Source organism: Gobio gobio (genome assembly GCF_949357685.1).
Source record: "Gobio gobio genome assembly, chromosome: 21".
Lineage (NCBI taxonomy): Eukaryota > Metazoa > Chordata > Actinopteri > Cypriniformes > Gobionidae > Gobio > Gobio gobio.
The window spans coordinates 16,067,623-16,080,901 of NC_137117.1; the positions used below are offsets into that span (position 1 = coordinate 16,067,623).

General features: G+C 38.9%; 1 protein-coding gene across 1 annotated transcript; it reads right to left on the reverse strand.

Moving 5' to 3' along the window:
* Positions 1–221: 221 nt before the first annotated feature.
* hoxc3a (homeobox C3a) lies at positions 222–3,561 on the reverse strand. The gene is made up of 3 exons (XM_079803658.1): positions 3,477–3,561; positions 3,023–3,284; positions 222–1,560 (listed from the first exon to the last, which is right to left on the reverse strand). Exons 2-3 carry the CDS (start codon positions 3,075–3,077, stop codon positions 1,160–1,162), a joined length of 456 nt encoding a protein of 151 aa, XP_079659784.1. The 5' UTR covers positions 3,078–3,284; positions 3,477–3,561; the 3' UTR covers positions 222–1,159.
* Between the last annotated feature and the right edge of the window lie 9,718 nt (positions 3,562–13,279).

Genomic DNA, 13,279 nt, shown 5'->3' on the forward strand with positions numbered 1-13,279 from the left:
ATTAATGTTGCAAGGTTGGTAGGCGGAGGCGGAGGAAGGCATATATGTAAGGTTATGTATTAAGAATACAAAGTACAGTATTGCCTAATTCAAAAAGTATCAAAGTAAAATTCACAGAAGGATTTTAAGCTAAATTAAGATTCACTCTCAGTTGTTCTCAATTGTTTTTACCAAACTAAGAAAGAAAAAAAGATCTTAAAAAACAGAATTATCAAATTATTGTAATTGACATGCAATATAGTCACCTTTATTGATGATCCAGAGGGATTAATTAGTTTGAATCAACCACTTTTCAGTTTCAGAATGCCAATATGGCCAAGTTACAATAAAGGTGGTAAGAAGTAGAGATATACGCATTTCACATTGCGGCTCTGTCATGTTTACACTTTCATCTAAAAACAAAAACAGATCAAATCATGGATTCTGAGAGATTGACATAACATTGTGACACAGTGGATAAGTCCTGTTTTGTTGCTTTATTCATTTGTCAGTCATATTCAGATTTAAATAACCAGCAATTTCAGTATTTAAAAAAAACGTTGTGTGAACTTCTTGAGCATTGTTAATTGGAAAACAAGTCAGTGGGATTCAACATGGCCATTATCAACAACAAAAGATTCAGCACATGCCTTGGGAAAAATATCATATTGTTTTGAGAGCAATAAAAATATGTTGCGCACTTGCAAAAGTTGAGCGGATGTTAATGACCATTCAAAGTCTTGAATGCCCTTTTAAAATAGTATTTTCTGTGCCCAAGAGATAAACTTGTACAAGTGGGCTTGCATCCGTGTGCAATAAATCTTGGCACTTTGCAAAGATATTACTACAGCAGTTTATGCACAATGGAGACTAACTCTGATTTACCATGTACAAGCTGATAACATGTAATCGGGTTCAAAGCGAACTTGGTTATTGAAATCTTCCAAGTTAACTTTTGATATAAATCATCATCTAGGGGCAATAAATCTTCAATTTCCTTATATATAAATCATGTCAGAGAGAGTTACAATGGGCAAAATAGCTGATCAGCAACAGAACAGCTACATATTTTGTGTAGAATTTGTATTTCACTTATCAAAGAGGTTGACGGAGGTCACTGTCATTATGTGAATCGTTCTTTAGTGCTGGATTCTGAAAGTTAGTTGGATTTCCTGTAGTTTCACCAGTGGCTCTGAGGACAGTTCATCACAGACATTGATGGTCTCTCGTAGCGGTACTGGAATTTTAATGGCATTGGAGTATCCACTGCACTGCCACTAATCACAAAGGGCTGGTTACCTCTTTCCAGGCAGGAGTAAGAGGACTTTGCCATTGACTTTTCCCTATGATCTTTCTTATACTTCATGCGACGGTTTTGGAACCAGATTTTAATCTGGCGGTCAGTGAGCTTCAGCAGCGCAGCCATTTCAAGTCTCCGTGGGCGGCACAGGTAAGCACTGAAGTGAAACTCCTTCTCCAGCTCAAGCAGCTGGGCGGAGGTGAATGCTGCACGTGCCCGTTTACTGTTAGAACAGCCGTTATCCCGTACTCCTGCTTCACCACTGCTGTACCTGGAATCACCTGGAAAACATGCAGATAGATAGAAGTGTTTAGGTACACAAGATTTGTCAAACATAGTTTGATTCTCAAGTTTAGACAGTGAACAGAACTCTCATCCTACATTATTAAAGGGATAGTTCACCCAAAAATGAAAATCCTGTCACCCTCAAGTTGATCCAAACCTGTATGAATTGCTGAACACAAAAGAAGATATTTTGAAGAATATGGGTAACCAAACAGTTGTGGGGCACCATTGACTCCCACTGTTTGGTTACAAACATTCTTCAAAATATCTTCCTTTGTGTTCAGCAGAAGACAGATAATCATACAGATTTGTAACAACTTGAGGGCGAGTAAATTATTTCATTTTTGGGTGAATTATGCCTTTAACCGTGTTGAATAGCATAATCTCTCTGAAGCCTAAACTGTGATGTGTAGCATGACATCCTTGAATATGCTCAGCTGCAAGTTTAAATCCCCAGTGATAAAGCGGTGTACTTAGAATTCAGAACACTGAACACCGTGGTAGACTAATCACTAAGTTAATTAACCATTCAGTATGATTTCTACTGTTAGATTCCTAATGATTTGTGTGTGTGTTTTTTTTCATCCATTGTACTTCTTATCAAAAATGTTGTTCAAGTAGTCACCTCAATGCCATCTTTTCATTACTGTACATAAACGGACACCCACCACATTATATTCGTTGTATCACCTCTATTGTATATGTTTTGTAGAACTTATTCACTAGTGAAACCGTTTTATCTGTGTGACCCAGAAAAGCATAGCCTCAGACAATATAACATTTCCACTGTAGACTTTTTTTTTTTTATTATTCTGCTCCTTAGTAAAAGTTTAAACCTAATCAAGTTCACAGAACAACTGGCAGTCTCTAGAAAATATTACTTTCCTTAGAAATTCTCTTCTTTTTTTATGTAGCCTATAGACATTTTCACACAGTGAAGCATTATAATACTGTTAGACACCATATCAAATCCTTATACTTAAAATATATAATTGTATGTTTGTCAATGAACAATAAGTATAGATTATATTTGCCCCACTCTTGTATTTTCCCATAACCATGTGTCCACGTTCATCTTAGACTCTTTAGTTTTTGTGTTCTTGACGGACCGAACTAATAAAAATATTTAAATTATCTTGGTTTTAGACACTTTCTTACATGAATTTACTAGAAATAAACACCATCTTTATTAGTCAAGATTGAAATGTTGCCTTAATTATGGGTTCATTTTCTATTTGAGGAGGAAGGAAAACACTAATAATTGATTAATAACTGTACTTCTCAATGATGTCAGTCATTGACATCAGTGTCTAAGTGACAAATCACGTTTACATAGAACCAAATCTGACACAGATGTTATTCATTATCGACTAAAATATGACTGGCTGATTAGATTAAGTGTTTCTAAGCAATACAGAATCAATATACATCATTTACTCCAAAAACGAGCTCTCTCACCTGACTCCATGACGTTAATGGAGCTGAAGTTTATAGGTGTCTGTGTCTCTCTCATCCAATGGTACTTCTTGCATCTCTTGTCTCTTTCCGTAGCATTCGCCCGGTCCAGGGAGTTTGTCGTTTCATTCGAAGGGTAGTTGACATCAGCAGAGGATGAATAGGGATGCTGGATATGAGAGAGTTTTTGAAAGTTCCAAATATGGCCTTCATAAGGTTTGGGTGAATTTTCTTCGGCATGTTGACTCCACGCAGAACTGCTCTCCTGTAGAGCACAAGGGAAGAAATGTTGCTCCATAGAATAAACATGAGATTTATTGCAACATATCTTGCTCAAGTATGCATTGTTAATGTGAAATTCGGGAAACGAATTCTTTTGCATCTCTAACCGTCTTGATCACCCGGGATTGAGTAATTGATCACACAAGGTGTAGGTAAGACATAAAAGTACACTTACTCGCGTCTTTAATTGTTTGCCAACAAGGGTAAACAATGTAGTCACGTGATGGCCTCCTCCAATAGCCTCGCGCACTCGCTGTTTGAGTTGTAAAGTGCTCGAAAGCAACCAAACGACGATTCCGGTTTCCTCCGCATTCTTCAACTATTTTGCAAATTCGAATGATTATCCTGTGGACAGACGAAAAGCCATGAGCAGGGCTCATACATTACCCTGTTACCGTGCTGACAAGAGTTCAGAGAGCGTGATTGAGAGGTGGGAGGGAGTAGGAGACTCGTTTGGACAGAGAAAAGACATGCATGTCTGGGATCGCGTCTCCTTAGTTTTGCCACAATGGATTGCAGAATACAGACTTCATTTCCGTGATAATGTTTTATAGTATAGTATTTGAAACCTTGACTTAGCCTAGTTTTCAGTCCTCTTGTGGTAGGTATTTAAGAACAATCGACTTGTTTGCCTTAGCCTATAGTTAAGTAATTATTCATGTAACGGTTTGCTGTTGTACCAACAGCTCCACGTGTCTTAAGATTTTTTAAAATATTTTTTCTCTTTTTAATCTATCGTAAACAGCCATGTAGATGTTTTAGCAATGCTTCTTTGTGAATAAAATATGTCAGTAATATACATTGTTTGTCTTTCTCCATCGGCATGTTTTGTAAAAAAAAAAAAAAAAAAGGCTAACAAACAACGTTTCTGATGTGTGAAAGAAATTGCAACAAAGGTTAAATTGATCTATCGAATTATAATGGCGATTTTATAAATTTTTTCGACGTGTTTTGAGATTTCTGCGCATTTTTTAACTGGTAAAAAAGACGTCAAGAGAATCAATGGGTGTGGTCAAACAAAGGGATTTTGACTGTCATTGCTGTACTGACAATGCATGTCAAAAAAAATCTTAGTGGAATGATAGAGTTTGTTTTTTTAATAACTGGCAGTGTAAGAGTCGCTGAGATGGTTATTTGCTAGTCTCTGATTACCACATACATATTTTTTAAGTTGATCGTCTGTTGTAGCCTGCTAAGAATATTTAAAACAATGTCTTGGTGAACAAAGAGCTGGAACTGCCCAGATTTGGCGTGCAAGGACGACATTTTAAGGGACTGGTAGTCTTTAAAAACAACAAGTTACCCGACTCCAACAAGTTTCTAAAGTCATTTTAAATTATTACAAATTGTTCACAAAACCTTTGTATTCGCAACAGAATTAGTCTTTGTCCTCTCTGACGTCATAAAGCCTAGCCAGGCTGATGGAAGAGGGTCTTTACTACGTTGTCTATTCGGCACTCAACCTGCCCACATCGCTGTTGTTCAGACACCTATCGACACAGTAAGGATTCGTGTTTAGCCAATTGCTAATTAAAACGACTGCTTCCCGATAACATTATAGCTACTACCTAAAGCAGTCGCGTTGAAGTAGGCTAAGTTAGTAGCTATATCTATTCTGAAATTAACATAAAATACATCACCCTTCCTTTACATAAGCTGCATGTGGACAGCGGTTGTCTCGCACAAGTGATTAATTGTGCACAAGGACTGAAACCCAAGGACTAGTCCCTTTTCATTTACTCTCCACAGTGACTTGTTTGAGTATTTACTCAGACACTCAGTACTGTCAATAACATGTCTGACGTATTTTCGAAGACAAAGACTGATAGCCTCCACGACTTAGCCTACTCTCTTTCTCCTGCAGGGATATTTTTTGTTCATGGAATATTTATAATAATACACTGTTAAAGGAGTTTCTGAGACGCTAGGAAAGGCCTGCCAGTAGGCTATGGCCAGGTTTGTGGAATAATGGTCATCTCAATCCTCGCTCTACTTTGGACTGCATTAAAACAATAACGTGTAAATAGCGCATAATGACAGCCATTTAAAAGCCTTGTCTTTCATTTCGAAGGGTTTAACTAGTCAAATCATAACCATTCATATACTGTTTATTAAAGAAGAATATCAAAGAGCCATGTGGCTATCCTCTCCGGTTGTAACGCTAAAATCAATCTTTTTTTAAGAACGATTTGTTATTTTGAGTTCAGTGAATTGCTGTCACAAGCCTTGTCAAATAGAAGCATTCACTATGCATATTACAAGTCCGGCTTCTGCCGAGCTGCAGCGCTATTAGCATGAAATATTACTGCGCCCGAGTGTGAAGGGAATGCGAGTGTACTCTAACCACATGAATTCGATATTCAAAAAATGCTATTTAAACTATTTCGATGCATTTTCTATATTTATATTTTTGGAATTGGTGGTGTTGGTGGAGGAGTCGGCTATAGGGGAGTTTTTATTATTATTATTATTCTGCAGGTTTTTATGGGTCCCCTTGTGCCTTTCACATATCTCGAACTCTTCCCTTATTGTTTGAAAGTCGCCTGTGATCTTGGGAATTTTCTAATTAAAGTAAGTTTGTTCCCTTGTCTCATGCCGCTGGGTCCATTCACTAAATCTGAAAAGGAATCTTTGATGTAGTGGCTCAGCAAGACCATAACTCAGCGCCTCCGCCGGTACACTACAATTCTCAGTGAACTCTGTTTGAACCACGTTGCTGGCAATAAATCATTTTTCTTTCTCTCACAAAAGCGCGCCGGTCGCTCTGGGTGTCAACCCTTTTATAATTCCTCCCTACCTTCTGCGCTCTTGTGGTTGCTGACACAAACAGATGCATAAAACATCGATAATAACATCGCTTTAACCATTTCATGCAAGGATATACTCTCTAAAGAGGATAAAAACGGGAATGAGGCAAGAGCTGTCTTTTGCAACCATAACTCCAATTGGTGAGGAAATTGCCCAAAATTTTAGAGAACCATCCCAGATTTTAAAACTTTGTATTGGCGGATTAATGAGTTTATATGAAAATGTTTTTCTTTCTTTCTTTCTCTCTGCTATGTGCTATTGAAATCCCAACACACAAGTGGATTTGGATCTCATAAGAGTATAAAAAAAAGTCATAAACTTTTCATTGTTTCTTCTGCACAGCGTAATGGATTAATTTCTTACGTAAACATTAATACCCAATGGGCTCTTATTTTATTTTAGGACAAATAAGACAGTAAATCCAGAAAAGGATTTTGATGAGCAGAGGACAATGTCGGTTATAACCATGCATAGGCGACAAATGGGCCTGTCTAGTTTTATCTTCGGTAAACAATCTGAACCTAAATAAAAAGAGTGTTTTTTTGTAAAGATCTCTCAATTCCTGAAATGAGCTCGACATGATAGAGTCGAGTGGTGTGGTAATTCTATTTTTCATGATTATTTACATTGTTCTTTAAAGTGCACGTGTCATGCCAGGTGAATTCAGTCCATTATGGGGAAAATATAAAGGGAACCTGAAAGAGGAATACAATTAATATGAGACAATTTCTTTATAGCCGCCTTGTTGACTGTTGTGTTTTTAGAGTAGCATAGCTTCCTCGCAGCTATGCCAAATTTTACTTCTGCATTCTAGAAAAATATCTTGCCCATATCAAGAACAACTACTTATCATGTTGAAATGCGTAAAGTTTTTATCCCCCAAACGTTTAAGCTAAACTTATGAATAATTGTCTAAAAAGTCAAAAGTCTAAGATAAAGTTGCCCAGTTGCTTTTGCAACGATTTAATAACCAGCATGTCTTTATTTAGCTACTTAAAAATGTAATATATATTGCGAGAACTTATATTTATATTTAACCACTCACCATGTACAAAAAACGTTCATCTACGAATGCCATTTTCTCTATAGAAAAGATGACATTAATCATTGCGGCGCAGCAGCACGTCTAGTGACCTCCTCATGACCGCATATGTTTAGACACATTGCAGACACCCCGGAGGACTGGACAAAAGCCTCAATACACAATTCTACATCTAAACCGTGACACTGGGAACTTCTCAGTTGCAGCAAGGGAATCTTTATTTTATACTATAAGTCAACCAATGTGAAATGACAGTGAATATAACAGACAGTGTGTTTGTCTGTTAAAATGTGCAAACTGGGTGAGCTTTAAAAGTAGGCTACTGTTTTCATAGTGTCTTGGTATAAACACATCTATAGCCTACGTGAGATTTGTGTGAGAGAATGATTAGTATGGATTTTTACAGACGAATATTCTATCTTGTTGCAAGCGTGCCTTGGGACCTGCATTGACGTCTGTGTGTTTAGCTACTATAGATGAGCATAGTCTCTGACATATGTGTCCTTTAGCACTTATAGACAACATTAATTACTCACATCTCACGTAAGCGTTTATAAAAGCTAAATAGAGGAAGTGTGGAAGCCTGACAAACAGATACAGAGAAACGGAGATGTTCACAGGTGGCCCTTCATTCATGACCGTTCTCAGTCTCGCATTCTTAACAAACTGCCCCTGTGCCATTATACGCTGGATTATTCATTGTAACGAGACTTTATAGAGAGAGTCTGGGTAAAAAACTACAGCTTAATTCGATAAAAAGCAAGGATACGCATTGTAGTTTCAATCGGTAACTCGGTAAAATAAGGAACTTTTAGATATAATGGATGTTCTACTATTCTGTGAGCGACTCTCGTATAGCTTGTTGCCTGGCAACTTGAACCGATCACAAGATCACTCATCTCTTTCATCAGACACGTATCTATCTTACCAGAGAAGCCTAATCCAGCATGAAATTATATATTTGTTTTGTTTTGTTTTTCTCCTGAATAAAAAAAAAAACATTGTTGGGTTTCCCACGCTGTTCAAGTGTGTGTGTGTGTGTGTGTGTGTGTGTGTGTGTGTGTGTGTGTGTGTGTGTGTGTGTGTGTGTGTGTGTGTGTGTGTGTGTGTGTGTGTGTGTGTGTGTGCGTGTGTGTGCGTGCGTGTGTGTGCGTGTGTGTGTGTGTGTGTGTGTGTGTGTGTGTGTGTGTGTGTGTGTGTGTGTGTGCAACGCCTCTTTTCAAACAGCAAGCAGATCGTTATGTAGGCCTACGTAGAACTTGCGTGATCAGTTCAAATGGCAGGTGATGTTGAACCAAAGATGTTGAACTTACACCAAAACTTTCACCAATAAGTTGTCTCCCCATCAAGAAAATTGTGCCAAAATTACGTACATTTCATAATTTCATATTGACGTCAAAACTCAACGGGGTTTTCACTTACCACTTATAGATGTGATTATTTGGTAACTGTCTTTTAGATGTATTTATTTACCTGGGTCATTCCTGGGATTCGGTAATATTTCAACTTGTACTTTTTTAATTTTTGAACTACATATGATTAAATTTCTAAATACCCCACATTATTAGGCACATATCAAACCTTCAAAAAATCATATTTTCCCATCTCAGGCATTAAAGACTTTTTATTATTTTGAGTTTTTTTCAGATGTGTACACATTTTATTCTCAACCCCGTAACGGACAAAATTGAATTAGTTTAAACAGGATTTTACACAAAACTTGTTATAAAATCATCATCTACCTACTGCTCATGTGTCCCTCATACCAATTCAATGACTTCAAATGTAACATTTATGATCATTTTCACATTTGTATGTGATGGAAGTTACAAATAACCAAATTGTTTGTCCGTGGTGCTCTTTATTTTAGTAAGAAAAAATTTATTTAGATGTTTCACTAAAACCACAATTTTACTGTGTTAGCCCTTAACATGTCGGGTGGTAATCAGCAAGAAATGCTTTAATTCTTAATTGTCTTCCTTATTTTATTTTCCAAAAATATTAATGTGACAGGGTTGAGAATGCTGTGATGGGGTTGAATACTGTAACAGGGTTGAAAGGACACACTGGCCTACTTTTAATTTGTATTTGTTTAATACGAAAATCCCTCTTTGAGACTCAAACAAAACACTATTTAATTTTAGGCAACCATGTAATAAAGACAGTCATATTTAGTTTTTACTTTATTATCTGAACTGCAGTGAGAATTTAAACAAAGAAAACGGCTCGGGTTATGACTATAACCCTTGTTCCCTGAGAAAGGGAATGAGCACTGCGTCGTTCCGACGAATTTGGGGACGCTCCCTTAGCAATAGCGTGTCTGAAGTATGAATGAAACTATTCCAATCCTGATTGATGTTGCTTCATGACGTAGTATGTGACGGCATACCCGGAAGCTACATAAGGGGGGCCGGCGCATAGTAATGTCAGTTATCGCGATGAAGCATGCGCTCCAGGCGTGACGAAGTGTGGCGACGAGACTCAGGGAACAAGGGTTATAGACATAACCCGAGCCGTTCCCTTTCGAGGGAACTCGCACTGCGTCGGAACGACGAATTCGGGGAACGAGTGCCCACTAGGCCACACCGAGGGTCACGCCTGCCCTAGTGTGAAGCTGGAGACCAGGCACAACTAGGACTGGAGCATCCTAGCGCCGGGCGTCGCAGGGAGATGCAAGCTGTAAAATCTAATGAAAGTGTGCGGGGTGGCCCACCCAGCCGCCTCGCAGATCTCCTGCATCGGGACTCCAGAAAGGAGGGCCACTGAGGAGGCCATGTCCCTGGTGGAATGAGCCCTCACGGCCATCGGTGAAGGCAAATTGCGCACCTGATAAGCCGTGGCTATAGCCTGGACAATCCAGTTACTGATTGTTTGAGTCGAAGCAGGCAGCCCTTTCTTGGGTGAACCAAAGCTCACTAACAGCTGTTCTGATTTCCTCCACTGCGCAGACATCTCCAAATATATTTTAAGAGCTCTAACCAGGCAGAGCAGGTGAAGTCTCCCTTCTTCTGCTGTCACATGAGGTGGAGGATGGAAAGCCTGAAGAACCAATGACCTGGCCACACTAAATGGCATCTTGGGCACGTAGCCCGGCTTAGGATGCAAGATGGCCTTAACTCTGCCAGGGGCAAACTCCAGGCAAGTCAGCGTCAACCCCACTCTCCTCAGAGAAGTGATAGCCAGGATAAAGGCCACCTTAAGGGTCTGGTTCTTTGCCTCAGCCGACTCCAGTGGCTCAAAGGGGGCCTCAGCCGAACCTTCAAGTACCACCGCCAGAACGAGCCGCAGGCCTCATCCTCCGAGCCCCACAGAGGAACCGTACAACCAGATGGTGCCTACCCAAAGGCCCATCACTCACAGGAGTGTGGAAAGCCCCAATGGCAGCAACGTACACCTAGAGTGTGGACGGGGTTTTTTTTAGACCCGCAAAGAAGCGATTTTGGAGGAACTCCAGCACTGAAGCCACCGGGCATTTAACTGGGTCCACCTCACGCTCTCTACACCAAACGCAGAAAACATTCCATTTAAGTCTCCTTGCAGATGGAGCCCTGGAGCTGAGCAAGGTCTCAATCACATCTGCCGACAGGCCGGCCTCTAGGTATCAGGGGCCAGACACACAGGTTCCAAATATCTGGCCGGGGGTGAAATATCGTGCCCCCCGCCTGAGATAGAAGATCCCTCCTGAGAGGGACCTGCCACGGGGGACCCGCCAGCAGAGCTATGATGTCCGAAAACCAAACTCGAGTCGGCCAACGAGGTGCCACCAAGAGCAGGCTGACCCCTTGTTGACGGGCCCTCTACAGGAGAGCAATCGGGGGAAAGCGTACAGACGCAGCCTCGGCCACGTCTGCACCATGGCATCCAGCCCCAGCTTTTTTCTGGGTCAGCATCTCTGCGTGCACGAAACTGCCTTTGCCTGTCTGCTGTTGATGTGGGTGCCATTTCTAACTAGGATGCCCGTTGAAGTTTAAGTGGAAACATTACATCAAATATTTTATCTATAACAAAAATATGAGTTATGATTTTGGTAATAATATATTTATTGAAATTACATTTTTAAATTGAAATAATTGATTAAATTAAGTGAATAACTCAACCCTGTCACAAAGTTTACAACCCCGAAACAATGACAAATGTGACAGGGTTGAGTGTGATGGGGTTGAGTTTTTTTGCTCAAAATGGCCACTGCTCTTAATGTGGTGTAGAAGAGTGGGCAACATGGCAGCCAATTAAATAAGTATATTTTAGATTTTTATGGATTAAAATAAAATTTTGAAAAGTCATCATTTTCCATCTTAAATGTATGTGATGGGGTTGAGTTGTTAAGCTTGACAGTACCCTCCCTGGCTATAAAACACCTAAAAAAATGAATAAAAAGAGTGATATCACTCACCTTCTTCTGCACCATGCTGTTAAAGAGAGCGGAATGATGCAACTTCCTGTGAATGATGTCACATACAGGGAGTGCAGAATTATTAGGCACGTTGATTTTCTGATCATATTTTTTTTCCAGGCACATTTGACCAATTCCAAACCACAGTAATCCTAATAACTACTATTAATTTAGTATTTAATAATGTATAAGTGATATATAATTGTTCATGAAGGCTGGAAAAAAAAAGCTTCTTCATGTATTTTACAACACTTCAGCTTGTGATTCTTATCTAGTGGGGGTCATTTTTTAGGATTCTTTACCTAACTGAAGTCTCTGAGATCCTGACACCTTGCACTTCTGGAGACTCCAGGTAGGTTGCAGCTCTGGAAAATGGTGGCGCTGGAGACTAAAGGGTTCCTGATGGTTTCACCCTTAATTCTTCACCTTAATTCTTAATTCTTTTGCAGTTAACAGGTGTCTTTTCTTCACCACCTGTTTTTGTCAGATCCTGCTGACCCAATTAGCATTTCACTGTCCAATGGTCATGCCTTAACTGCAATGTCTAGTATTGCATTAGTATTGCATCCTTCTCATGGGCATTTAATACTTTTTGACTTTTCAGTCTGAGTTAAATCTCTTTTTTGGCTCAATTTATCTGTAAAAGGAAACATGCCTAATAATTCTGCACACCTGAATATAAGGTGATTTTCATTTCCAGCCTTCATGAACAATTATATATCACTTATACATTATTAAATACTAAATCAATAGTAGTTATTAGGATTACTGTGGTTTGGAATTGGTCAAATGTGCCTGGAAAAAAAATATGATCAGAAAATCAACGTGCCTAATAATTCTGCACTCCCTGTATGGGTGGAGTCTAAATTATTATGGGCGGAGAATGGTTGGCGTGACGGGGTTGAGTTCAGACTGAGGGACGTAACTTTATAAGTTGTTTTTTATCAAATATCTTGCATTTTTTTAATTTTTTTCTTTTCAAAAGCAAAGAACACAAATAAATACTTGCATTATTGCTGAAAATTATAGACACTGTGCATATTTTATTAATTATTTTCCAAGTACAAATTCAGCGAAGAACCTCTGGGACATGACAAAATGCTTGCTGTAAGACATAAATAAGATTTTTTTTAATGATACAAATTATTTAAATGCAATAATTATTTGTATTCATTATAAAGGACATACCAAAGTATTGTGAAAAGCTTTTAACATTTAATTTTGGTGAACCACCACTTTCAAAAATCTAGGGGACTGAAATATTACCGAATCCCAGGAATGACCCACCTAGGTTTTTGTTGGTTTGTTTGTTTTTTGCATGTTGCATTTGTTTTGGTTTAAAGAAAAAAAGTTTCGTGTTTCTTGTAGGGAAAAATATAGTCAAGCTCTATTCTATGTATTTGAGTTTATTATTAAAGAAAAATAGCCTAAATAAAATATAAATAAAAGTGTCCTGATAAGGAAGTGTTGCAACGCTATATCTGTTGCTGAAACTATCAAGCTGTAATTTCGCGGTTGTCCTGCAGGTGACTTCATGACTTTTAACGATGCACTTAGAGCTCCGATTCCTACAATTTATAATGCTTTGGGGAAACAACCCGTAATTTTAAAATGATTCGTAAGTTCTACTCAGTCGTGCGTTGCTTTGGGAAATCCCAAAACGCCCCCAAGACGTTTATCTTCAAAGGGGTTTCTTCATTTACCACTTATGATTGTTTGTTTGACACTTAATCTG

Coding starts and splice junctions, on each gene's coding strand:
- hoxc3a (XM_079803658.1), bottom strand. CDS start 3,077: ATGAGAGAGACACAGACACCTATAAACTTCAGCTCCATTAACGTCATG. Junction 1,561..3,022: donor CATTAACGTCATGGAGTCAG/GTGAGAGAGCTC, acceptor CATGTTTTCCAG/GTGATTCCAGGTACAGCAGT.